Raw genomic sequence first — 26,503 nt, 5'->3', positions numbered from 1 at the left:
AGCTGTGGGGCATTTGGGGCAGCCTATGGCTTACACAGCCACTCTCAGGGACGTGTTCTGGATTGTCTGCTTGGCATTTGCAAGACCAAAACGCAGCAAATTTTGGGATCCCTGGCATGAGTTAAGACACTGACATACTACAACAAATGCAGTGGAAGGCCACCAAGACAGTCAGGGGGCCGGAGACCAGGACATACAAGAAGCAGCTGGGAGAAGCAGGTTTGTTCAGCCTTAAGAACACAAGTCTAAGGGGAGATCCGGTTGCTATCTACAACATTTTAATCCATGGGTATAGAGAAGATAGAGCCAGACTCTTCTTGAAGGTGCACAGGGATAAGGCTGGAGACAACAGGCACAAGCTGGAACATGGGAAATTCCAGTATTAGGACAAGCTTTTTCACCATGAGGGTGATGAAGCAGCAGAACAGGTGCCAGAGGTCGTGCAGTCTCCATCCTTGGAGATTCAAAACTTGACTGGACAGAGTCGCAACCAATCTGACCTAAACTGGCCGTGCTTTCCCAGGCTACTGGATTAGAGACCTCCAGAGGCCTGTTCCCAACTTCTATGATCCTCAGCAAATATAATCTGGTGAAATAACAGGAAGTGTTATTTCTTTGGGGTGCAGTCCATCATTTGGACTGCTTTTTGTGTGCCTAGCACAATAACAACCTTGCAAATGTTGGAAGAGAAATAATAAGTAATAATATGGAAACTGTGCCAATTTTAAGGCTAACCCATCTAAAACTACATATGATAATTTAAAATATTTTTAATTTTAAATATTTAAACACAGTAAGCCCGTTGGCTACAAACTTGGCTTGTACCTTCAGAGATTTCTTTGAGAATGACAGAACAAGAACTCAATCTCATTAATTCTAACACATGTGAACAGTCCCAAAGAAGTAGTGAGACAGATTTGGTGTATAAGCAATTGCAAGATCAGGCCACAAGCCAAGCTAGCTCCAGTTGTTTCAAATTATAAAATTTTTACATACATGCAGGCAGCAATACTTATCGTGCTAGAATAATTAAAAACTGATTGAAATGAATTGGCCTGAAGCTATTCCCTCCCCTCCCAAAAGTAACATCTTTCATTTTAGACTAAATATGGGAAATTTCATAGTTTCCAGCAACTGATAAAATGGGGTTTAGAACAAAGTTGGAAATAAAATATACTGTGAATTGCTGGCAACTTCTATGCAATGGAGCAATAGTAGCTTTCCATAACATAGAACTGAAAAGACAAATTCAAGAAATGTTCCAAAATATTTTAATTCTAAAGGGTCTATTTTTGTTTTGACTACTAGACATGTCAATTATTTTTTCTTAAGAGAGACTATCCCTTGCATAAATATCTCCATATTAATAAACAGTACCTTAAATGTCCTAATCCAAGACTCCAGATACAGTTTTATAAACCTGATATTCTCTGGATCTTGTAAAAGTAAATACTGTGTCTTGATTTTGGACATACTAACAAGAATTTCCATTATTAATATTTCTTCCAAAATGACCTTGCATCTAGTAATAGACAATAACACTTAAAAGTGAATAGTATCTTAACTAGGATAGTATCTATTTTTTTGTATTATTTTTGTACATTTTGCAGCTTTATTTAACAAAATTAGCAATTAATTTAAATTTAGTTGTACTGCTTTCTACCACTGAAGCCCCAAAGTATTCTGTTAGCACGTAATTAAATCTTTGCTAGGCCCTTCTTATTTAGATCAGAACTCTGATACCCATTTTACATTAGGGAGAAAGCAGTTCCCAGTTTTGCATTCAAAATTGCTTGACAAACTAAATCATTTGCTGTAATCATTTAGGAGTTTTCCTTCTCCTGAAGGGTTCCTCAGTATTCTTTGAACAGAGAAGCAGCTGTTCTTCAAAATGTTTAGGACCAAATAGAAATCGCTGATGTGCAATATATTTGGGTTCCTAACCTGCAGGGCTATGTAATTGCATGCACACACTAAATTAAGAAAAACAACACATGAACTGCATTGACATTGTGGTTGTGCCTAGAGCCATCCTGCAGCACGGAACCACGCAAATACATGGGAAAAAAATGGTAAGTATTCCAAAGAGCTCATCTTGTATAGGGTTGTTTCTTTTTCAACATTTATAGATGACTGAAAAAAACAACCCTTGGTTTTCACTAAGATGACATTAGATACATTTTTTTTCATTAGAAGAATTAAGGGAATGGAGAACTAGCACATTCCTGCACAAACCTCAGGGATTAGGCTGTGCTACATCTGGGAATTAACAAACTAGTCTCAACAAGTTTGATCTTTCTGGGAAAAGATAAAACTGAACTACAGGCCAAGCAAAGAAAGAACTGATAACCTTGCAAGATTTCTTGAGGTTTTTTTTTTTGTTCGTGAACCACATAAAAAGAAAGTAATGCCAGACATAAAAAAAATTATTATTGCAACAAGCAAGAGTGAAAAGAACAGCTTGTGAAGAGCCTTCTAGACAAACTAATGGTAGATAATTCACTGATAGTGTAATTTTGTTTGCTTTTCTCTAGCACATAAATCCATAAGAACAAGCTGTGCTGTTATACCAGATACAGCGTGTGATTTCACTAAATCCTAAAGCATTTAATGAAGGATGGGGTATAAAGTGTGATGTTGTATTTGATACTCACATGTTTGGACCCGACATTCCATGGCTGTCTGAAACTATAGCTGACATTTTTAAACTTTTATTCTGTGACAAAGGCATCACAAATTAAAACTGCTGACCTTCAGGGCAGTAAATAACAGAAACTTCTGACTCAGTAATAATTCAGCTAATCACAAAGACTACCCCCTTTTGCTCATCTTTAACAATATAAACACTCCACATAAGAGTGTGAGATGTCTTAAGCTACATGGCTGGCTTTCTGTTCTACAGCTAACATAATCTTCTGATACAAATACATCATTCACGAAGTATCCACAAACCACAGGTTTTATCTTTTTAAAGTATTTCTTGGTGAACAAAAAGATAAGGACATTTTGGTAAAATCATGTGATTTTACAAACACTTGTAAATTTAAATGGCTAAGAAAGCCAAACCAAGCAATAAAGAAAAATCACTGTAAATGTAATCTTGTCTTAGCATATACATCTGTGTTAAAAAGGATGTTTTAGAAGCAGTTCAACTGGATAGCAATAAAGAGTTCACCTTTAGACTCAAGACAATTTATTAACTATTTAAAATACTTAGTAAAGATAAGGCAGAAATACACTTTTTTTTTTCTGGTAGTATCTAAAAATCCCAACTTAAAAAAAAAAAAAAAAGATCCCCAAAGGGGTAAAGCTGAAACATAAATAGAATTTTGGCTAGAAGAAAGTTATTTGAGACTTAGAAATACAAAGTAGAGGAGCAATGGAGCTAGAATAGAACATCTCAGGACAGCAGTTGTAAGCCCCACATTCAATAAATTTGTCCATAGAGAACAATAAAAAATCCCCACCATAAAATAGGAATGGCCATAGGGGCTCAGAGCAAAGGTCCATCTTATCCAATTGCTCTTTTATGACTGTGACCGCTAATAGATACTGAGGGAAATAAAAAAATATGTCTAAAAAGATCTTTTCCCAGTATATATTCTGGATCATCAAAGTCTTGGGTACTTCCTGATTTAAGAAGATGAAGGAAATGCAGATGTAGTTGATTGAATGGACAAAGTTAAAAAAAATTAGAATTATCTTTAAGATTTGTAGAATTAACTTCTTGCTTTTAAGTGCCATACAGAGATGTGACTGGTAACCTTTATTTGGGTATGTAAACATTTATCTCTATATCAAACTTCTCAAGCGCATACATTACAGGGATCTGAAATTAAAGAAAGTCATGAAAGAAAACAGAAAACAGATGGCACATGAATATATAACAATTACTAAAAAAACAACTTTCAAACTTGTGACATAAGAAAAACAAATGCTTCATTTTTCCTCTTTTCTCAGCAAAAGAAAGGAACAATGGCAATAGTTCATCCCTGAAAATCAATTCAATAACAAATCAGACACATAGAGAGGATGAAATCAAACAGAATTGATTAATACAGTCGTGCTAATGTAATTGATTTCATTTTAAGTATGAAAAGGTTATTTTTAAAAGCAAAGGTATTTATGTGCCATTCTTGTTCTCAGAGTAAGCTGTAGGAGTCCCACACTTGGATCTGTGCTCCCGTGATATTGCTGGCAGGAACTTCCATAGGTCTACCATTTCCATAAATTGAGAAGAGATAAGCCTCCTCAACAGTAGAGAGCATATTTCTGTGCCTGACTGTACATACAGTGGTCCCAGCTACCTTCAGATGCTAATTACTTCTTTAAAGAAAATAGCAGAAAAGAATGAAAACTGTACCCTCAGCTCTGCTGGAAATGTAGATGAGTGAGCAGGGATCTATTATAATTATACACCTGTATTTCTTGTTCTCCAAATAGAAGTAATTTTCTTTTCTCCATGTGGTGGTAATAATAATATACCCTGGCTCCAGCAAGCTAAACTTCTCAAAGAATCTCTCTTTCAAGACTGTCCTCTAGCAATAAAGTATAACAAAGGGAAAACTTTAACATGTGTGTTGCAAAGAGCAATGAGAGAAAAGTCAGGAATAGACAAGTAATGAAAAACAAAGTTTTGTTTCTAACATATGGGGGATAAGTTTTCACAGGGAAAAAAAAAGTAACTAGTGACATTATGAAAAAAGCAAACAACAAATGACATTTACTAAATTGGTGGGAGAGTATGGGTGTTCTCAGCCCAAAATGTGTGCCGTTGCACCATGTAGCCAATCCAGGGGCACAGTCCAGGCATAAGTGCTTTCTGAAAGCATGAAGAAAACACCATATGGGTGTCCTGCAAGTCCCCTGAACAAGAACAATCCTTTGCCTTAGCATTCTCTTCATCAGATAGAATTGTATTCTGATGGCTGTTGGGCAGTGCCTGAGCCACAAATGCTGTCACTGACAGTTACACTGGAAACTTTGCGTTCCAGAGACCTGAGGAGCCGTGGCATCTCCTACCTTGCCATTTTGCTAATTCCTAAATGCTCTGGAGTATCTGAGCTTGGCAGGCACATACTGAAACATCCTAGGATAAAATTCAGATGTCCACTTGAGTTACTCAGGCCGACTCTTAAATGCTAGAACACTTGTGAACTGAGAACTTCCGATATGGTTTGTGATGTGTTTTAATAGAAATTTCAAAAGAGGGTAATAGAGTCTTGAAGAACGTACTCTGACAGACACTGTCATTAGACAAAAACTGCTTTAAGTAAGCAGGGCCATGCTTTTCTCTTAGCTCTTCCCCCTCCTCTCTACCCAAAGGTATCGCGTTCATTGCAGAAATCGTGTTGGTTGGAAATAACATGAACTATGATCAGGGTATGGCTTCTACCCACTATGTTGCTTCTCCCATATTCCTGTTTATATAAAGAGAGGGTGAGGGGAAGGAACACAGCATGCATAACATTAATAAATAGGAAATTTAAACTAAGGCCTTATGAAAAGAGCTTAATTTGTCTCTTGTGACAAAAATAATTTCCTTTGGGAGAAATAACACACTTGAATTAGAAAAGAGAGGGAAAGGAGCAAAAAAAAAAAAGGAAAACATACAGTTGAAGAGCCAGAGGAACAGCTTCGCTGAAAACAGATCTGACAGGAAGAGGCATATGAAGCTACTATTTACCATCAAGTGCAGCATGCGTGCATCACCTCCTGGCAATTGAGTTTCAAACTGTCAGAACACAATGGCTAGCCCATTCCTGCTGATCATATCAAGGCACCGCAGAACAAGGACAAAGATATATTTTCATATTTACCACTCAGTGATAACATTTTAAAAGTGTCCTTTTATGGATTTGTTTTATTCGTCTACTTGTAAAGAAGGCTGGACACAACTTTCCCACTGCAAACAATTAATTTAATTCTGAGTGCAACTTAAAGGTATTCTAGAATACTCCTCTTTGCTCGTTGGGTCAGAGATCAGACTTGGCACCTCCAGAAGTCCTATGTAAGAGGAGAATGCCTCAGTTTTCCTGGTCCCTACACCGCATTTCTGAGAACAGAATCTCTGAAACTTTACTGCCCGAGACTGCTTCTTTACATATGACCATTACCTCAGTTTCATTGCAGCAGAAGATGTCAGAGTAGGTATAAAATTGTGGATCTAGGTCAGCAAGGGCTGGAGCTGGATTAAATAAAGTCTTTACTGGAAAAAAAAAAAAAAAAAGGAGTTCTAAATCTCTGCTGTTTTAGATTCATAAGCCATCACCTGGAACACCATTGTGGTTCATTCACAGCCCCCAATGTTTATTATTAACACACAAATGGCTCTCAGTTGCTGTGTCCTCATTTTATGGAACTGCTAAAAATTTTGCTTACTATATTAAAGTTCCCTTCTAATTCATGTGCAGGCACCTGTCATGATGGGAACACGACAGAAGAGTAACAGAAAAAATAACAAAGAAATTATTAAATTTTTTAAAAAGGGAAAAAACCCTTGGACACTAATGCAATTTGTTGAACTGAAGATGCTTCTTCCAGGATTTTAATAAGTTTTACAAGAACTCATTTAGTTCTAGAATTTTTTCAGTGTTGTTATCTGCGTTTTGTACATGAAGAAACAGGGGCATTGGAGTAATGAAGGACATGTCCAGACAAGGAGTTAAACGTGCTTCTGAATGTGTTACCTAACTTGTTCAAACTGCCACATTACAAAACTGTAGCGTAGACAAGGCACTGTATATTTTTACTATGCTATCTGGCAGAGCTAGACCTAAACTTAACACGTGGTAGAGTATGTTAGTTAACCTAACTTTAAACTGTAGCCTAAGGCCCCATGGAACAGCAAAAAAGGTATGTCATGAGGACAGAACAAGTGACTTACTCACTGGTAACACAAGAAGTCTGCAGACTTGGTTTCTCACTTTGCCAATTTTATGATTAATACTTCTGTGTTTTAACCACAAGGCCATCATTTTTATATAAAGCACACTCTCTTATTTTAGAAATATTCCTTATAGTAAGTGGTCAACTTCCAACTTGGATGCCTACATTTTCAGTTCTAAAGGAGTATCTGGATCCTAAGCTATAATACAAAATATTCAGACACCCTGAATGCTTCTGAATCCCATTAATTCCCTAAAAGAGAAAGATGTACAGTGACTTCTGAAATCTGAGTACTGAGAAGTTTAGAAGATGACCTTTTAGATTAATATTCTGAAAGCTTTAGCCTTTGACTGTAGAACTTCACTATGCCTCTCTACCTGCCCCCTTAAAAAGAGTACTAAAGTCAGGAAGGCTTTTACTCAGAAGTCGGAAAATGCCAGGATTAGGATTTCCAATGAAATCTTAATTTGGCTCCCCTTATATTATTACAATATAGTATGTATTATAATAAACTCTTTAATTATATGATCACATACCACTGAAAAACAGCATGTGATCACATAATTAAAGACTGCAACATAATACATATGCAGAAAGGAGACAAATTAAGGTTTCACAGGCAAGCTTAACTATTGCATTTCCTATTTTCTGAATTGCAACCCTAATAAAGTTTGTTCTAAACACAAATCTTTAAAGTATACTTTCCTAGGTAAAAAAACCAAACAGCACATATTGGAAAAAGACCTCTGGCATGTATCATACTGGGTCAGAAGCAGCACTGGAAGTGTTCCAGCTTGTGTTTTAAGTAATACAGACTCATCATGAACAGGGTGTCACACATGACTATTAATTTACTCCTATATTTAATATCTGCTGAGCAGGGGGGAGATAGAGGAATCCTAAGATTCTCTTTCAGGCTCTTCTTCAAAGCATGGCTTGTGAACAGGGAAATCTGTTTGGTTCCCCTGAGGAACACCATGTTAATTTATGCCCAAATTCTTTCTCTCCCTTTGCCAAGATCCATTCTTCTCACGTAGTTTCCATTCTTTATGCCTCCTTGCATGGGCACTATGCAATAATAACCTTTTCACTCAACTTTCCTCACATTCTATCTCTTTACACTCCCTCTCCTCTGCTTTTCTTTTCCCACTTCCAGCACCTACAGTCTACTCCCTGACTCTACTCCCATATTCCAATCTCTATTCAATAAATCCTATTCTCTGTTCCAATTTTGCTCCGCTTTCAATTTCTCTCTTCCATCTTCCTCCGTCACCCCCAAATCCAGCAAATCCTTCCTACACTTCCCTTGTCTGAAATCTACGCTTCCCTCCCCACCATTCCCATACAGTTTTGTCTCTTCTGTATTTGAATCAAGTAAGCTTCTGCTCTGCACTCCCTGTGCCTACAAGAGATACGTATAAAAGAAGTTGCCAAAAACCAGATTCAGGAATTACACTAAAAGTCACGCTGCCCAAATCAACAACTGCCAACTGCTGTGGACAGACTGTCCATGGTCTGTGGACCACAGGGGAAGATTGCTGTGAAGCTCCAACAATTTCTCAAGTTTATGGGAAAGGTAGTTATTTTCCAAAGGCAGATTACAGTAAAAATCAGGCAGATTTCATACTGTTGTAAAGGCTTATCTTTGAAAGAAAGCTCCCTTGCTATCAAGACTTAATTTTAAGGTAGCCAGTATTCATACTTTAAAATGGGGCAGGGTGAGAGGCATTTTTCAGTTGCTTGGTTTCTGCAGCCACTATGTTTTGGAAGAAATTCTACAAAGAATTTAACCACAGACAAACAGCTGTTATGAAAAACTGGAGCCCAAGATCAGAAAGCTGAAACACCTGAAAAATAGATCCTTTACTTGCAAGTGACATACAACCTTGATAATTGAGGCTGCTTCCACCCCTGGTTTTAATACGTTTACATTCTTCACTGCAATATTAATAGGCTAGACATTATTAGTTGGCTTTTACAGAATCTGTCATTACAGAAGCCTGAAAACTGCTTTACAGACTTTGATATACAGTAACATTTTATCCACTGATGAAGTGGTCCGACTCTTGGAAGCAGCAGCAGCAGCTTCACAACATGTGGCCAGTAAAAACCTACAATTTTCCAGTCAGATTCCCACTAAAATTTATACCCACTTCATGTAATTATTCACAACCCTCTCCTTCCTTCCTTCCTTCCTTCCTTCCTTCCTTCCTTCCTTCCTTCCTTCCTTCCTTCCTTCCTTCCTTCCTCTCTTCCTCCCCCTCAAGATTGTTACAAGCTCTTTAATAATGAGTGACACAGTGAGAGGATGTAAGAACATGAGATGTTCCTCCCCAGCTTACAGATCCAGATGATGTTCACTGAACTGAAGCAAAGGGGTTTTGCCTGTGTGTCCACATTCTTTCTCCATCTTATTGTTTGTTTCTTGCAGTGAGAATGAAGAAAAACAAGCAAAACACCCTTGAAACAGAGGTTTGAGGCATCTGGGTATGCATCTGTTTTAAACAAAAATAGTTTAGTGCACATCGTAACATGTAGTACTGCATTATACATGAGGGTTTTGCAGGCTAAAAGAAGGGAAATTGCATTAACAATTTACAGTTGGCTAAGGATCGATTTTTATAGTGCTACAAACTCAGCTGCTTACTTAGATTTGACTGCACATGACATTTGAACATGTGTAGCCTGTTGCTTTAAAGCAGAAGCAACGAAAGCTTTCCTGATATGAGCTGCACAATGATAGCAGACTGACAGCACAGAACTATAGCTGGCCCACAGTTAACTGCTATCTTTTCTCGATATATTGTGCTGTCTGCAGTTGCTAATTGCTTGCATGTCTGCTCTGTGTATCAGGTTTGGATTTTTTAAAAATCGCCTTTAAAAAAATCCTATCTTTTCTTCTGTCACCAGCTGGCATTTTGCCACATGGGGGTGACAAAAGTGTGAAGCAACTTTACCAAAACTACGCGTAGAGTTAGAAGTAGACAAAATAAGTCATAGATATTTACTCATGACTCAAATATATTCCATTGCCCACTAGATTAAGAATGCTTTTATCCATTTTCATTAAACAATGAAAAAATATACTAAGCTCTGTTCCCTGCCCTCCCCATGTATTTTAAGCAATCCAGGTGCTACTCAGTTTTCTGAAGTTTTTCATTTTTATTTAGATTTGCATGAACCCACTTTTGACGTTTCAAAGAGAAGTCAAAATAATTTTTCCCCATGCACAGTTCTGTCTACAGAATTTATGACTATTGCCACCAGAGTTTCAGAGCTACTCTCTCCCACCCTTGTGCCTAACAGAGCTGCTTAAATCAGCACAAAATACATGAACATGACGCATAAAGTTCTGCTGCATCTGATGTCTCCACTAGTGCGTGAATACTAGCGATCACAACAAGTGTACCACAGACCTCGGTGCAGAAGGACTAAAGAGTCAACAATACTAACATGCTACGACCTACTGGAGCAAGCCTGGGCCCGGCTGCAAGGAACCAGTTAGTTCTGATCCCAGTTCCATCCCTGACCTGCTGCGTGATTGACCATACTATGAGCTGTCCCCTCCCAGTCTTCTCTTCCGGATAGACGAGAACATATTTTTAATCTCACATAGATGCCTCACTTGCATAATTATTTACTTAGTGTTTAAAAACAGTGGTAATCGTGCTTGAGCAACTGAAAGCATTACAGGCACTTAAACAACAAAAACTTAATGTTGGGAGTGAAACCCCATCCTGCTCAAGCAAAAAAATAATAAATCTATCTATACATTCCACTGAAGGAACAATGGCCCACATTTAAAAATACAGCACAGTAACAATTTACTAATAATTTCACAGACCATGACTCTGTCTATTCAATGGCAGCATGCCATGTCACACTCTAAGAATTTTGGTTAAGAAGAAACAGCATTTTTTTTTAATTTAATGATGTTAACTTCTATATAGAAAAACACAGCCATTCCTACTGCTATGCTGGGAGAACACGGGCATAAGTCTGGTTTTGAGGTAGTTTCATTTACTTTATTGTGTGTGAAACTTTACGTAGACTTGCATTCATTACATTTGTGCTGCTCTGAATTAATGCCAGGCACAGGGCCATACTTACTGACCTAACAACATTATACTGTATTTAGTCACAACGTGAAAATAGGAGAACAAGCAGCACCAGGCATATACAGGGAGATTATATATAGGTTGACTTGCCATTCAAGGTAAATACTGCAAAACTTTAAAGCTGAATTCAGTTTTCATTAGCGTAGCATGAATTTGTTGGCTATTGTTTAATTTCTAAATAAAACTAGTATGACAGAAACCAGAATAAACCACAGGATCTTTACTTAGAAAGCAAGATAAAGAATATTTTTCATGCAACACGAATGAGGGAGAGGGAATGGCTTATGTTAAATTACCTCCACTGGCACGTGCCATTTTCAGAGCTTCCAGAGAAACAGCAGGGGTTATTTCTAGCTGGCAAACAACCACTTTGGCTTTACAGATGACATCAGAAGCCCTCTTCAGGTCTTCAAAATTTAAAAGCAGGTTGGCTCCTGGGACTATGACAATAACATTCTGTCCTAAAGAGAAGATATTGTGTTTTTTACATTAACATTTGCAATAAAGTATGTAAAACAGTTCCTTGCTTTTCTACAATACATTTCAGATGAGGATTTCAATTTCCTTCCCAAAACATCCCCACTAAAAATGTTTGCATTGCTGGCATTTTCAAATATCCAAGAATTTCAGAAGATAATCAAAAAGACCAACAGACTAACGAATGCTACACTGCACAACAAATGCAGCATGTATTTCTCTGGGAAAAGTCATGTATGGGCTTTCCTCAGTCTTACTTTGGTGTTTTCTCTGAACTCTAAAGAAACGCTGTACTAGTCACAGGGGAGGTGGGGAACATACACTAAGGCTGATATTTGCATTTTCCTAAAATATTCCAGTAGCACTTGAAGAGAAAAGCATCAATGTGATAACTGAGTTCATATCCCAAAAATGCCAGCAAAATTTTAATTTTCCCATCAGCTGGAAACAGAGAATATTTCACACAGCTATGAAAGTTATGCATTTTTTTTTTTTATTTCAGAGAAACAGCCTTGCTCCATTTAGCTGCGACACTTGAAGTTAGGGCCCCTAACAATCCAGAATCAGTTTGCCACCAAAACCCAGAAACCTGTGTCTCAGGAAAGCTTTATCAGAACTGAGTGAAGAAGGTGGGTGACAAGTTCTTCTGCACTTAAAAGATGACCAATAGAATGGTCTAAGCAAAGCTGTACGTGTGGAAGCACAGCAGTATCTCAAAGCAAGTCTAAGACCCTTTTCATTCTTTCAGTTTGTTTTACAGTTAGGTGAGGAGGTTCATTTACGTAGATTCCAAACAGTCTTTTGTTTTCTTCAGACATGCAACTTGCCTTCTTTTATTGCAGTTTCTTTCTTTCATTCTTTCTCTTTTTAATCTCTGTTACAACACCTAGAGACCTTCAGGCATGGGTGCCTTCAAATTAAAATTTATTATTAATCACTCAGGTATTAAATTCAATAAGTCAGTTGTTCCTTGATTTACAGGCTCAGCCCGCCCCCGCTGAAGATTCCTTTAAGGACTGCCAATCATTAAAAGCTACCAATTCTGTAATGAACTGAATTACTCTGTAAATAAATATTTATGTTTTTAAATACATTATTTTTGTTGAATGCGACTTCAAAGTCCGTTGAATAAGAAACGTGCAAAGCTTGTCTCCCTAAATATGTTCTGAAAAAAAGCAGGACAATGGAAAGAATAATATAGTGATCTCAGAGGGAGGGGCCCAAGCTTTCCAAAGCAATTCTGCTGTCAATGGTTTGGTACAGAACAGCTGCATATGAAAAGCAAAACCTCAGCATTTAAAGCCAACGCCCTGCTTTTCAACAGACAATGATGGGCATCTCCGTTTAAAAAAAAAAAAAAAAAGAAAAAGAAAAAACCTTCTGCAACAAGTAAATGCTATCAAAGATATCTGAATCCTATTGAGGAAACATTCAAAAGCAAATTGCACCTATTTTGCCCAGCATATATTTTGAAAGCTTCTAGGGTGTAGCAGTGCAAACAGTAAAAGGCAGGGAATGAGTGGAACATATATATATATATATATTCATTTCTGCCTGGACTCTGTCCCTGTACTACCTCGAATCTCAGACTCTATCCACATGTCTTGCTGCATTATCTTGCTAAACTATTTAGCTGTACTGACATGTATATTAGAGACTTTAGAGCTAATGGCCCAAGGCGATAAGGAAGGCTGTTTGCTTAAACCCATATGTGCAAATTCAAGGTAGACCATGCTGCACCGGATCACAGGCAGAAGATTTTCTTTGTAACTACAAAAAGCCAGAGACTTAAAGTCTGCTTTCAAACCTGCCAGGGAAATGCAGCACCTACTGTGGTGTAACAGTCCGGGCAGGCTTAACCCAAGCTATAGAGAAGAAGCCACCTTCTGTTCTTAGCTACATGTACCACACTAACTGAAGGACAGCAGTAACTGCAAACTTACACCACCATGCATGAAAGCTGACTCTGGACCCAGGCTCTCACAATTAATACCAGAATTTTGTATTACTAGCAACCATTTTGCTGAAAGCAATTATTTCTTGCCAGGGAAATCAGATGGGGAATCAGCACCAGGGACAACAGAGTTAAAGACAGATGGCAAAGAGGGGTGGGATTCATCTTGTCCAACATTGACTAATTTTTAAAGTTTAAAAAAAAATAAATTCTACATTCTAGAAAATTCTAATTTCTAAAAATTAGTTTTCTAGATTCCTTCCACAAGGAGAGACAAGTATTTTCAGAGGTTTTTTAATCTTACATATCTTTGATATCTGTTTGAGGAGGAGACAAACTGTTGTCTGGAAATGCCTGTGACTCTCTGTTAACTCTAGGTGAAGCCTTAAGCTGTACACCTAACTTTGAAACAGTTCAAGTGAGGTAGAATATTACCCACACCAAGAATGAGAAAAAAATACTTACGGTATTACAGCTAATTCTACCATATTTTTACTTGGAGTAAAAATTCTCAGTATTGATGGGAACATCTATATAATTTTAAGTTTTGCAGACATCAGCTAAAATATTAAGGGCCACATTCACAGTTGCTGTAATCTCTAACAGCTAAGTGAAGCTGGTAAACTTGTGCAAGCTTATACCAGATGGGGACTGGGTCCAATCAATACTTCAAACAGCGTGAATGCTGCATATGTAAATACTATCCTCATTTGGGCCTCTAAACCTCTAAACTCATTTCTTAGAAAGATGGGTAACTCAAGCTAGATTATTTTTTGAAGAGTCATTTTATAGATGCCACTAAATGAGAAGTGCCAGTGGAAAAATCAAAGGCAAACCAGTAAACACCAGGGTACAATAACCATCACTTTTTCAAATGGGATGACAAGCCTAAAAGCCATCAGTAGTGCTTAGAACTCACCAAAATCTCAAACTATGCATTTATAACAATAGCTGCAGAGGTTCTGCATAATAATTCATAGGAAAAAAGATGATATTTGTGACCAGAAAAGAACGTTACAAGAAAAACATTTGCTGCCAAATCACACAGTTCATGAATATGAGGGCAAGTTTTGGGTGTGTCATGGTATCGTAATATCTATGCAATTACTTGTTAGAAGCATTGAATAGTCTTGTACACAAAACATTCAAGTTCATTATGAATGTCAATACATAAAAATCCTATAAAAATTCAGGTGACGTTTCTTCATAGCCCTGAAGGTTCAAACCAAAAATTTTCTCTTTGGAAAGTAGAATTCAAACAAGCTGGCATATGTATTCTGAGTTTGCCTTGTTTATTTAGCTTTATCTAAATATATATTTTGAGTGTTTTAATACTAGTAGTGCTTAGGTATTGAAGGTCCACTCACTTACAAAATAATGCCTATTCACTGTTCATGAATGATTAATAACTTTATCGTAAAGTCAGCACAATGCTTATCTCACAGTGTTCTTTGTAGGTGAGCTTTAAGTCCTAACTTGCAATAATCAAGAGCACTTTAATCAAGACCTGCCAACTCTGTTGTCCCTCCACTGAATTTTTCCTGTGAACATGGAAGTTGTCAGACTGGTTCAAAATACTGGTCCAGCCAGGCCAGCTTAATGGTGCCGCCAACAGTCAGTACCAGATATGGACAAAGCTGCAATAAACTTCACAGGTAATCATGTAAAAAATTATCCATAAAGAGGTTTATTCCTCCCTATTTTTGTATGTAAAAGTATAACACACATTATGACTTTATGGAGTTTTTACCGTTTAATAGCAGAGTGTTAAGTGACAGAGGCAGTGGAAGGAAGGCAGGCTGAAAGGGGAAACGAAAGCTGGGATTCAAAATGGTGCAATGCACCTCAAAGAAAACGTGTTAAGAAAACCAGCTGGATGTACTAGCTTTTCTCCTTAAGGGAGAAAGTACAGGTTTGAAGTGTATAGGATCCTGGTAAACTGAAGCCTGTGTTTAGTCAAAACCTATCTGAAGAGATAGTCGTGTAAAAGAGAACAACTGAAAGGAAAACGAGGTTCCAGAAAAAGATTTCTGCACAGATTTCTGAGACTAGCCCAGAGGGAACCTTTGCAGCATCTCTGGGCTGCATGTTTTCCAGTGCAGCACTATAAACTTGTTAAATATTTCTCTACCATTCTGCATTAAACCCGGGATTTAACCTCTCTATTTTTTATTGAAACTATACTGTATTGTTCCAGAATATAATGCAACTCTGAGAATATCAAATGTGCCTGATAGTTTTCAAAATTTTAGTACTTTACCAATTACGATAATGGATGAGTTATAGCTATGCAATTCAGTAACCAGTAAAAAATCTTCCCAGAAATTCAGCAGCACCAGCTAGACAGGCATAGGTAACATCAGGGAAAGTTTACTTCACACCTGCCTCTGACTCTGCTCTCTACAGCTTTCTTTTCCTCTGCCTTCACTCATCCATCATAGTCTGCTCCCTCTACTTGACTATCTCTTCTCTTTCTGCCTGTGATTTCACCCAGTTGATTAGAGTTGGTATCCTTCCCAAGTACTGGTACTTGTAAAGAATTGGTAAGATGAAGTGCAGGTTAGGTGTTTGAAAAGACAGCAATTAAAACTTGGCAATTTAGAGATGATACCTACATTTTTTATTTGTGCCTCATTGTCTTAACACAGACCACCATACCACTAACAACTTCAGATGCTTCCCTTTTAGGCATAATTTGAACTAGCAGAAACTGTTTTACACCAGTGCATTGAATGCTGTGGTGTTTCAGCTATGCCAGCACAACTACTGTGGTAAAACATGCATGTGTAGACAAGCCCTTTGAAAAGTGCTGTAAAACCTGTTTAGGTCAAATCAGCCAGGTTTCTACAGGAGGAAAAAAAAAAAAAAAGTGTCTCCTGCAACAGCAAAGCACATAAGTACTGCTATTTTATTGCAATTTACTCAATTCAGGCGCCAGACGGTTTTAGAGAGAAGTAACAACCAGAACCATCACCAATTCTGTGCATCTATTTGCTTTACAGCATTGTTCTGACCAGGTTTGCTCTTTTACTAGATTTTAAATGAAATCTGAGACCAGCAGTAACTGCATGTAGGATCTTTTAGTTTCTGAAAGAAACAAACTGCACGACATTATGCATTATTCATCTCACTATGTCAATCACAAGACTATCAGAGACATTTCACACTGACACTAACATGTAAGATAGCCACTGTGAACCGCATGGCACTGAACAATCAGTTTTCCTTTCCTGGTGCTCATAAAGGTTTTAGATCCACGAGATGGTTTTGTTCAAAAAACCAGAATGGTGGTATAATTTTAACAGGTCATCTTCTGTTCATTCAAGTTTAGACTACGTTTAGCTTAGTTGACCATGCATATGAACTGGGAAGCAATAAAACATCTTAGTCAACTATTCTGCACAGCAAACCTAGTGCAAAACATGGTTACATTTACAAAACAGTGAGGCCTGCCAGTGTCCTACTGGATTCTCACTGTCTTTCCAATTTACCATGGCCAGAGCAGTGACTGTATGTGGCATAAGAAAGAAGTTCTTAAGACTTGCTCTGGTAATTTACCTGCTGATCCAAACCAAGAGAAGGAGGTTGAAGTAAGAGGCAAGTATCCAGTTTATTCCATGTTTTGGAGCTACCTTATTTCAGAATTAGAGCTGTCATGTAAGGTTTTGATTACTCTTACTTAGGGATAATTAAACTCACACCTCCAACTTATTTGCCTAATTTTTCTGAATGTTCTTGTGTAGACTTGCCTTTTGTCACAGTTCCTTCCTAGGTTTGCTCCTGGAGTGAATAGTCATGTTTCCCATTTTGAGCTGTAGCCCAATGCACTAACATCAGGTTGTTAAGTTGATGTGTCAGCTAAGCTGTGGTAACTGTTCAAATGAAGGCTCTTAGCTGCACCAAAAGTGAACGAATCCAGTCACTTTAAGTTGTTATATTTGCATAAGCATTATCAATCTTGAGCTCTAAATTTTGATCCAGACACACATGTTTCTCCCAAGAGCTCTCAGTAGCACAACTTGCTATCGAGGAAAACATGCTTGACGAAAAGATAAGCAGAAATTTTTCAGAGGTTAATTTAGCAATTTGAAGACGAATATGAAAACAAGCCAAACCTTCCTCCCCTGCAATATGAGAACAAAGGCCTAGGCTAAGGAAAATTAACACAGAAAAAACAAATATGCCATTTCACTGTGTATTCATTACTGCAGATGCAACCTGGGATCAAGAATTGTGGTAATATTCCAAGATCAACATAAATGTTTCTACTTATACTAAGGACAGTTCCTTTTCCTGATTCAGGGCATAATGACTCAGTGTGCTGAGGAGGCAAACCCTTTCCTCATAGTAAAAATGCTAGGTAAGTTGTCATGGAAAAGGAGAGCTTTAACCTTCTGCTGCACTGTGTGTTCTTGCCAGTGTAAAATTAGATAGATCAGCTGGCTGATTGAATTATGGCTCTCACACTGCTAATCCAAGCATCTGACTCTGCTGCTTTTAGGTCCCTCATCCTACAACACTGCTGTAATAAAAGGAAGTGCAATGAAATGTAAGTTCATGAAAAAATGAAAGGTGTAGAAAAAATAATTCCACAATTAACAGTGACAAGGCAAAGGTTTCTTTTATGGCTGTAGAGGCAGAACAAAGAGGACAGTTCAGAGTAGAAATATGTACCTTCACTGTTGACAATTATTGAAGCCGTTCCAGTAGCAGCATCTGTAGTCTGACCTACAAATGCTAAGAAAGGGAAAAGTTACAGCATGCGTTAGTTCAATACATTACTTTCAACCAATAGCATGTGATGCAGTTTAATTGAATTAAATCTAAAATGAACCCATAACCTCCAGCAATTTAAAAATGCTAATTACTCTTTCATGTGCAACAATGCCAGAGAAGCTAACAACAACAAAAAGTGTTAATTTACACCCACAAAACAGAAACGCGAGTCCAACATTCTTTAATTTGGCTACATCTCTGCTTTAGAGAAAGCATGTTATTTATACAGCTTTCTCAAGCACTCTACTCCTACATGGAAGTATTTCTTTTATCCAATGAAACAATAGAGTCAAGGCTGGAAAAAAAGAAAATATTAAAACAACACAGCATTTAATTCTCTGTAGATTTGCATTTCAGCAGTAATATTAACATGTGCTATGAAAGCAGTGGTCGGGCTATATATTTCCTCTTTGGATTATTATTCAGATAAATTAACTAGAAGTGAAGCTGGCAGCACCGTCTATTATAAAGATTTTTTCATATTTACTACTTTTAGAACCTGCTTTCAGCTGTCAGCAATTTTTTCAAATATTAACCAGTGGTCCAAAACGTTCTATGACAGGTGGGATTTTTTTTTTAGGTAGAACTGTAGTAGAAAACTGTCAAAGAAGTTGAGAGATTTTTTTTTCCCAAGGACTGCATTTGAGAAAAATACAAATTTGAAAAATACAGATTTGAGACAAATTCTGGTGACCTTTTGTTTAAGAAGCTCTGGTGTTATAACATTTTAGAACATGGACTTGATGCTGGGCAAAGGTTGGTTTCTTTCTCAAGATGTGCCTTTCGTGGCCAATTTAAAAATCTGCTCAAATTTGAACAGGACTGAAAAAAGCCCATAACATCATGCTTATTCAGTTTTGCTAAAGTATTGCAGATACTTGCCCTGGAGGTACCCTTATCTAGCTCAGAATTACAAGGGTCAGAGCAGAACTTTCCTTGCAATTATAGCTTCTTTTCACCATGAGCTAGGTCTGCACACCGGAATTGAAAGCAGAGAACTTGTGTCTTTTGTGGTCTCAGTGCTCTTCCAGCAGAAAGCAAGTAGCACAAGCAGCAAGCTGCCCAGTTCAAACGTGGGACAGCAAATAACACATCGGTAAAGATCTAAATGGTCTGAGCAGCTGAGAGGTTGAGGAAGACAGAAAGACTGGGAAAAGGGAAAATTATGAAACAGACTGGAACTGGAAAGAAAAGGGGTAAGGTGGTATGTTAGGCAATAGAGGAGAAATGCAAACAAAGAAGACATACATCAAGGATACAGGATATGAAAGTTGGCAGAACTGGCATTATGGCAAGGATTTTCATTCAATACCCAGGATGCTCAGGTAGAACAACAGGGTTGGCTAGGCAAGGAGTAAACTGAGATGAAAAGGCAAGGACTGAAATAAGACGGTCCTAAGCAAAAAATATCTGTGCACAGTGAGTCGCCCTTGCCTCCAAATCTTGGAATGCAAGTTGGGATCTTGGACCAGCCTCACCAGCAGTATATTCTGTCTTCCTCCAGGGTTGATCAACACCATTCTGGGACATTTTTAACTCAATCAGCAGAAATTGGTACCTCCGACCCAAATGTTCCAATCCTTCTGTTGATCTATCTAGCTTTATTTATATGATAAAAGACATGCTTTGGAAAAATTTAGAACTGTACACTAACAGACACTGGCTTTATGGTGCCCTTGCCTGATTTCTTGCATAAGTGGGAAGATATGCAATGAATAAACCTGTACATACATTTGTGAAATATTTAGATGCTATACTGATATGCATAACAAAAAAAAGCCCACAATATACTGATAGTTCTGTCTTTAAAGCAGGATTTGAATAATGCTGTAAATGAAGCTTTTGGCTGCACATTAAGCAGAAAAGATAAACAGAATATTGAATTCCATTTAGTGATTGCATCTGTCCATCCCTGTCCGCCCGGAAGGAGACAAGAGTCATGTAGACAAAAATGTGATCGTGAAGTACACAATAATACATTTACACAAGAGAGAGAATTATGGACACAAAGGCGTAAAGATAATAGAATATTGTGAAGTCTTAATTTTTCCTTTTTCTGAAAGCCTTTTGACATTGATTTTTGTGTATGTGTGTATTAACAAACATCGGCTGCAGCCTCTAAAATGACTGCACGTGTCATTTCACAAAACAGAGGTGAAATGTACTGAGTTGACAAATGCATTTCCACTCTATCCCTCCCCTCTTAACATGAAATTGAGAATGAATAATCAGACTGGATTTTTCAATTTCTCACCAGGCATCATTAACGCCAGCCTAAACAATTGCATAACAGCAAGTTATCTTGAGGTGACTTGCACTGATGTAATCAGCTGAGACTTAGAGGTAATAACATTACATTTTATTTTTAGTGGTACAGCTGATTTCCAAAGTACCCATATTTTCACCCATGTTCATTCATTCCTGCCAGTTGTGTCAAAACAATTATTCATAGTTCTTAATGGTAAAACACATCTAATAAGACAATAAAATAAGAAATTCTCCACTACCAAATTTTAAAGCTTTAAAGTAAAATTTTACCTGTAGAAATACCATTCTTCTTCAAATTCTCAACATAATCATTGCCAAATGAATCCTTCCCAACCTATAAAAAAGATAAAAGGATACGTTTTCTCTGTAGAAAGGTGTGAGGATAAATAGATCATCTTTTACAACAGAGTGGCCTAATGTAATTTGAATTCAACAATTTCTGTTTTGCAGCACTTTGCCTTATTAATAAATAATAAACTTGTAAACTAGAGTTAAAATGTATTAGTAGTATTAATTAACAGTAGGGATATTGTTCTGCAGTTTTCTCCTCCTTTATTACAAAACTCCCCGCTACAGCCATGGCACTATATTCAAGTGTTGTCGTTTTAAAAGGGCTGTGTTACTTTGACACTGAAGCTTTCTGGGGATTGTAAAATCTGGAAATGTACTGAATCTTGTACTCCTGGATCATTATTCAGCTTTGAATTGAAAGCATTTATAGCAACTCTGGTGTCCTTAATTGCAGTTCATATCTTGAAATTTCTACTTCAAGTTTCCTTGGTGGAAAAATATCAGACTGTGGTTATGGTCTAGAAAGTGATGATAAACATGGCATTGCTGATTTCTATAATTCTCAGTACTAAATGTACTGTTTACAAATTCAACATTTTTTGTTTGTTTTAGTCAGCAACAGCAGACCCAGTTGAGTCAGGGAGTCAAGCTATGCTCTATTGTTTTTCTAACAAGTTAAAGAGTTTGTAATTTCAGCTCCACTAATCCTTTTAGCTGAACAGAATTCTGCTTGCTGTTTATTCAGATTAATAAACATTTTCTTTTGTTACATCACACAAGCTGAACAAAGGAGATGAGCTATATGGAGAAAGCTTAATGTCAAAATAGCATTTTAAATATATGTATAAAACCAACATAGCTTTTAATTCACCAGTTTTAGCCTATGTCTTCAGCATGCACAGTGTGTGCTCCTTCTTCCAAGAGCAAGTTATGTGTCTGAGAGGTATCAAAGACTGACCAACACTACAGCAAGTATTTTTGCAAGAGAAAAAATAGCCATCTTTCAGATTAGAAGCCAAATCAAGATCCTGGTCACAGTCTAGACAACGAAGGAATTACATGAGCAGATCTAACTAATGATCCATCTTCTCATAAAACAACACTAAATAGCTAACACTATTCGAGTTACTGGAAGCACAACGCATTTGCCTCTATTGCCTTCTGTTAGAAATTTGTCTATTTATAAACTCGGTCCTTTAGAAGGCTCAGAGAAGGCCCAATATGAACAAGTGATCACAACAATCAAACCCTGAGATTCAGAATTCTAAAATGTAAAGTGTCATCAATGGATAATCCTTCCCCCGACATATTCTATTGCACAGCCATGTTTTGAAACATACTTTCATTTCCTACAACCTCTAGAAGGGATTTACTGAAGCACTATTAGGGATAGTCCCAGTATTTTACCAAAGGAGGCAGGCAATTTAGGTCAAAACAGTCTAACCAGACAGAACATTCCTCTATTACATGGAAAAAAAAAAAAACCAACACTATTTGGTCACTGTGTTATTCATTGTTTGCATATTAGAATACTTCTGCATCTCTGACTACTCCCAGTTTGCCAGACAGGGCGGGTTGTCAGAAGCTGCCTCTTCTGACTGCTTGAGGCTGGGTGACTGCAGCCATCTGCAATTTGAACCCGAGCCGCGCGCACCTCTGCAGCCTGAGAGCTGTACTACTGGAATGCGCTCTGCCCCATGGTATCACCTTCTCCCTCCCTCGCTGCTACAAAGCTGCTGCCACAAATCTCAGGATTTGCTCGGTTATTTCAGCAACAAAATATTTCATAACCATTTTCCAAAAGCTCAACTGAAACTCCCTTCCTTCAGCTCTGGGTCCTACATAACTGACAGACAGGCATCCCTTATTGTTCAACTGTCACAACAACTGAGATCAGCTGTGGTACTTTTGCTCAAAGCAAGACATCTCAGCGCTGAAGGGAAGCCCTTCGAGGGGTCTCCAAGGAGGCTCTTCTCCTCTGGAAACCTTTTTCCATGTTAGTTCATCAGCATCCAACCCAGTTAATCCTAGTGCGTTTGAAGAGATTATCTTTCCATTCAGGCTTTACCCCCAAGGAAGACAGAGTATTGGGCATCAGACTTGTTTTAGATTAAAGGCATATTTACTGACCATGTCAAATTACATAACATTGTTTTAAATATTTTTTGCTTTTGCTCAGACTCTGCCAGATGGACTGTTGGGTACACAGAAAAATAAACGCCTTAGTCTGCTGGCCACAGAAAATTGTATGTCTGAAATAGCATTTCTTCTTTCCTGAGTTTTGAACAATAGCTATTTGTACAAGCATTATGGTCACATAGTTTGCATACTAGAATGGGTGGAATTTCATCAGTATTTTTCAGTCTGGGGTTTCCCTGCTTACTACTGTGCTTTCCACATGGAGCTAAGGGAGCTGGCTGGCATTATAGCAGCTAAAATTTTAGCAGCTTAGAGAATCAAACTCGTCTATACCCGAAAATTAATTACAACAAAAACACATACCTCTTGACAATTGTTTCTTGAATCTATTCTATATGCTTTTTTTTTTTTTTTTGAGTGTTTACACTTTTTATTCCTTAGGGAATTAAACAGGTGCAAAAGTATAAGACAGTAATATAAAAAGAAAAAATAATTGAAGATATGCATCGTATTTTGGGGTGCATCTGAGATAGAGGTATGTTCTTACAATGAAGTGAGGATTCAGGCTTACAGCACTTTAACTTAAATTTGGCTTACAGATCATCTAAAGAGAGAAGACCACATAGCATGGCAATACAACACTTCCTATTTTTTAGTAGGAATCCAATGCAGCTGGGGCTTAAGTAGAATTTAGTATACGCAATATCAGGCTAGTGACATCAATGTCCAGTGAGGATCATTCCAAATTGTTTGTCAGAGGTAAACCAGGACTTTTTTCAGCACATACAATGTCTTTCATACCAACATCTCTCCACCGTCTTAATCTAGGATGTTTAATGGATTTTATTTTTTGGTAACAGTCACTATAAAAGAAACAAACAAACAAAAAACCAAAGAAAAAAAAGAATAGTTTAGGGAGTTTGGAATTTTTAATTTCATTTTGCATTTTTCAGTACTGCAAAAGGTTTTTTTTTTAAACACAAGCAATTAATTTGCTTAGTTCCTTTAGTTCCCTGACAATACATTTCTCTGAACAATTGTCTTTCTTGTCTTTTTGAAGTGGCAACTATTCCATCAATACATTGTTTTACTGTACTGAGCAAGTTTTGAAGAGGAGAGTTTAAGACTGATACTGTGATACATATTGATAACCCAGAGTAACAGTGGCCACTTGAAAAGATACCCAGGCAGAAAGTAGAACACTGATTGCAATTCCACTACTCAAACTCAGTACTTGGATTTTACATTAAAGTCCCCAGCATTCTGTGGCACATCTAATTGTAACTGTAAGTCATTCTAAAACTCCCTCTCTCAAACCCTCACCAGATAGTCACTGGCTCTCTTACATTTTAGAGGTATGAAGAAAGCCTTGTCACCTGATCTGTCTATATCTACTCTCGTTGAGGACATCTCTGTCTAAATTACAGTCCTCATAAGAGGATGCCACGCTCCGGCAGAATGCTCCTCTAGTATTAATGCTGACTGCAATCCCTAAACTACAGATTGTAGAAGCGATTGTTGCACCTGTACTGGATAAAAAATGTTGGGAATTACAACCAAAGCATAAGCATAATACTGAGCACAGAGCGTGTGTGTGCAGGACTATCTGGCTTGAAGAACTACCAAATACCCACCATAACATGTTAAACTGAAAATAATTGAATTGTAGTGGCTCATTATTGCCTGACTCTTCTTATTTTATTCAGCAGAAACTTTATACTACATCCCATTGACCTATGCAGATATAAGACTGTACTGCTATGAGACTTTCTTTTTGAGGCTATAAAGTGCATTTTTAATTAAAAAAGTAAATACTAACTTTTAAAATTAAAAACTACCAACATTTTTAGATATTAAGAATCATTCTCTGCTGTTTCTTTTCTCCAATAAATACCTATCAGAAAGAAAGAAATAACTGAAATAACATAAATGAGATTTTGGAAAGTAATTGGAAATTACAGTAGCTGCTAAATTTTATTAGGAATGCAAATGCTTCCAGAAACATGTATGCACTGAGCAAAGGCTAGAGCATTAAAAAAGAAAACAAAATTCACACTTTCAGTGGAAAAAAACCCTTTAACATTTAGCAGGAAATGTTAGCAGGGAATTCATTGCCAGTTCATCTTGTACTTGAATCTGATCGTTCTTGAATGCAAAGATGATCAAATATACACAATATTGCAGAAGCGCAAACATTGCCAATATAAAAAAAGCTCACACTGTAGAACCAATAGTGATAATGACCCACAGAAATGTTTGCAGGTGTTACTTCAGATTTATAGCTACCATTCTTTAACCTAAGTACTGGATTGGAAAACCAGTGAGAAAGGCTTCCTTGAGTTGTTTCCAGTACTTCTCAAAAAATCCCTGTCAGACAATGATCCAACAGCAAATTTAGCATCCACCCCAGCTATGGCAATAACAAAGTACGTCCAGTCAATTTGAAGTTTCATCTACAGGATAGACAATGAGGCTACAGAGAGAAAAAATTTGATCTTCACTTTAGTAATGATCACTCCAAACTTATAATGTTGAATGACAAAAATCAAAGAAAAGCATTGTAAGAATAGAGCATCTGCCAAGCTGAATCAGCCCCATGTTCTATGATTCAGGTTTAGAACTGTTGTACATCAGATGTTTCAGAAAAGTGGGCAAAAAAATCCCATAGCACACAAAGGTGCTAGAATTTGGACGCGAACGCCTCATTCTAATCTCAAGTAATGCGATAATGATTTAACCCTTGCAGCACAAAGTTTTACATTCCTTCTCAAATTTGTTACGTCTGATTTTAACCACCTAAAAAGTGAATTTCAGAGTGATTATACTGCCTAGCACCTGAATGTCATCAAGGAAGCCCTGATCATTGTAACAGTGGGGAACACAAAGAGGACGGTCTAATCAAGATGACTTGAATTTTCAACATCTCAAATTCTCTCCAATTCTCTTTTCTATGGTACATTAATCAAAGTTTTGCAATCCTTCTTTATATGCAATTTCTGCCAGATCTCTAGCCAACTAGTCTTTGGTTCTGGCAGTGTTCTTAGAACAGTGTCCTCCATACCTAAATTAATAGCCGAACTAAGGAAAAGAAAAGGGAATTAGAGAGGGATTTTAAAAAAAAAAAAAAAAAAAAACAAACAAAAAGAAAACCCAAAAACTTTTCTGTAAGTCACTTAAAGGTTTACTGGAATTTGCATGAACATATAATTCAGCTGTAATCCAAGAGCAAGTCAGTGCTTACCTTGCAGATCAGTGAGGTCTTGGCCCCAAGTCGAGCAGACTGGACACACTGGTTGGCTCCTTTCCCACCAAAACCAATGAAAAACTTATGTCCAAGGATAGTTTCTCCAGCTCTTGGCAATCGTGTAGTAAGGCTATTCCAATTTAAAGCAATATTTACATACATTAGTGACTGAAAATAGCAAGCATCTTCAAAATAAGAGTTACATTCTTATAATCCTAAATGGTCCAACAGCCAGACAGTAAGACCAAAAAAACCTTGAAAAACCTTTCAGGGTCTCTACGCCACATCCCATCAGTTTAAGTTTATTCCTTATATGCCACCCAGTCAAACTTCTCACTTATTACTCAA

The 26,503-nt window shown here is 37.4% G+C and overlaps 1 protein-coding gene across 1 annotated transcript in view; it reads right to left on the bottom strand.

The window, feature by feature from the left end:
* The window catches only part of RBKS (ribokinase), a 68,893-nt gene that overhangs the window by 24,261 nt on the left and 18,129 nt on the right, over nt 1-26,503 (bottom strand). The window contains exons 2-6 of the mRNA XM_014951228.1: nt 26,153-26,285; nt 20,752-20,815; nt 18,112-18,174; nt 11,303-11,467; nt 6,117-6,208 (exon numbers count right to left, since the gene is read on the bottom strand). Of these exons, the coding sequence (XP_014806714.1) occupies nt 6,117-6,208; nt 11,303-11,467; nt 18,112-18,174; nt 20,752-20,815; nt 26,153-26,285 (517 nt within the window). The remainder of the gene's footprint in view (nt 1-6,116; nt 6,209-11,302; nt 11,468-18,111; nt 18,175-20,751; nt 20,816-26,152; nt 26,286-26,503) is intronic.

Source organism: Calidris pugnax, unplaced genomic scaffold, assembly GCF_001431845.1.
Source record: "Calidris pugnax isolate Ruff unplaced genomic scaffold, ASM143184v1 scaffold24, whole genome shotgun sequence".
NCBI lineage: Eukaryota > Metazoa > Chordata > Aves > Charadriiformes > Scolopacidae > Calidris > Calidris pugnax.
The sequence above is the reverse complement of the archived record's forward strand: the minus strand, read 5'-3'. Positions and strand labels throughout refer to the sequence as shown.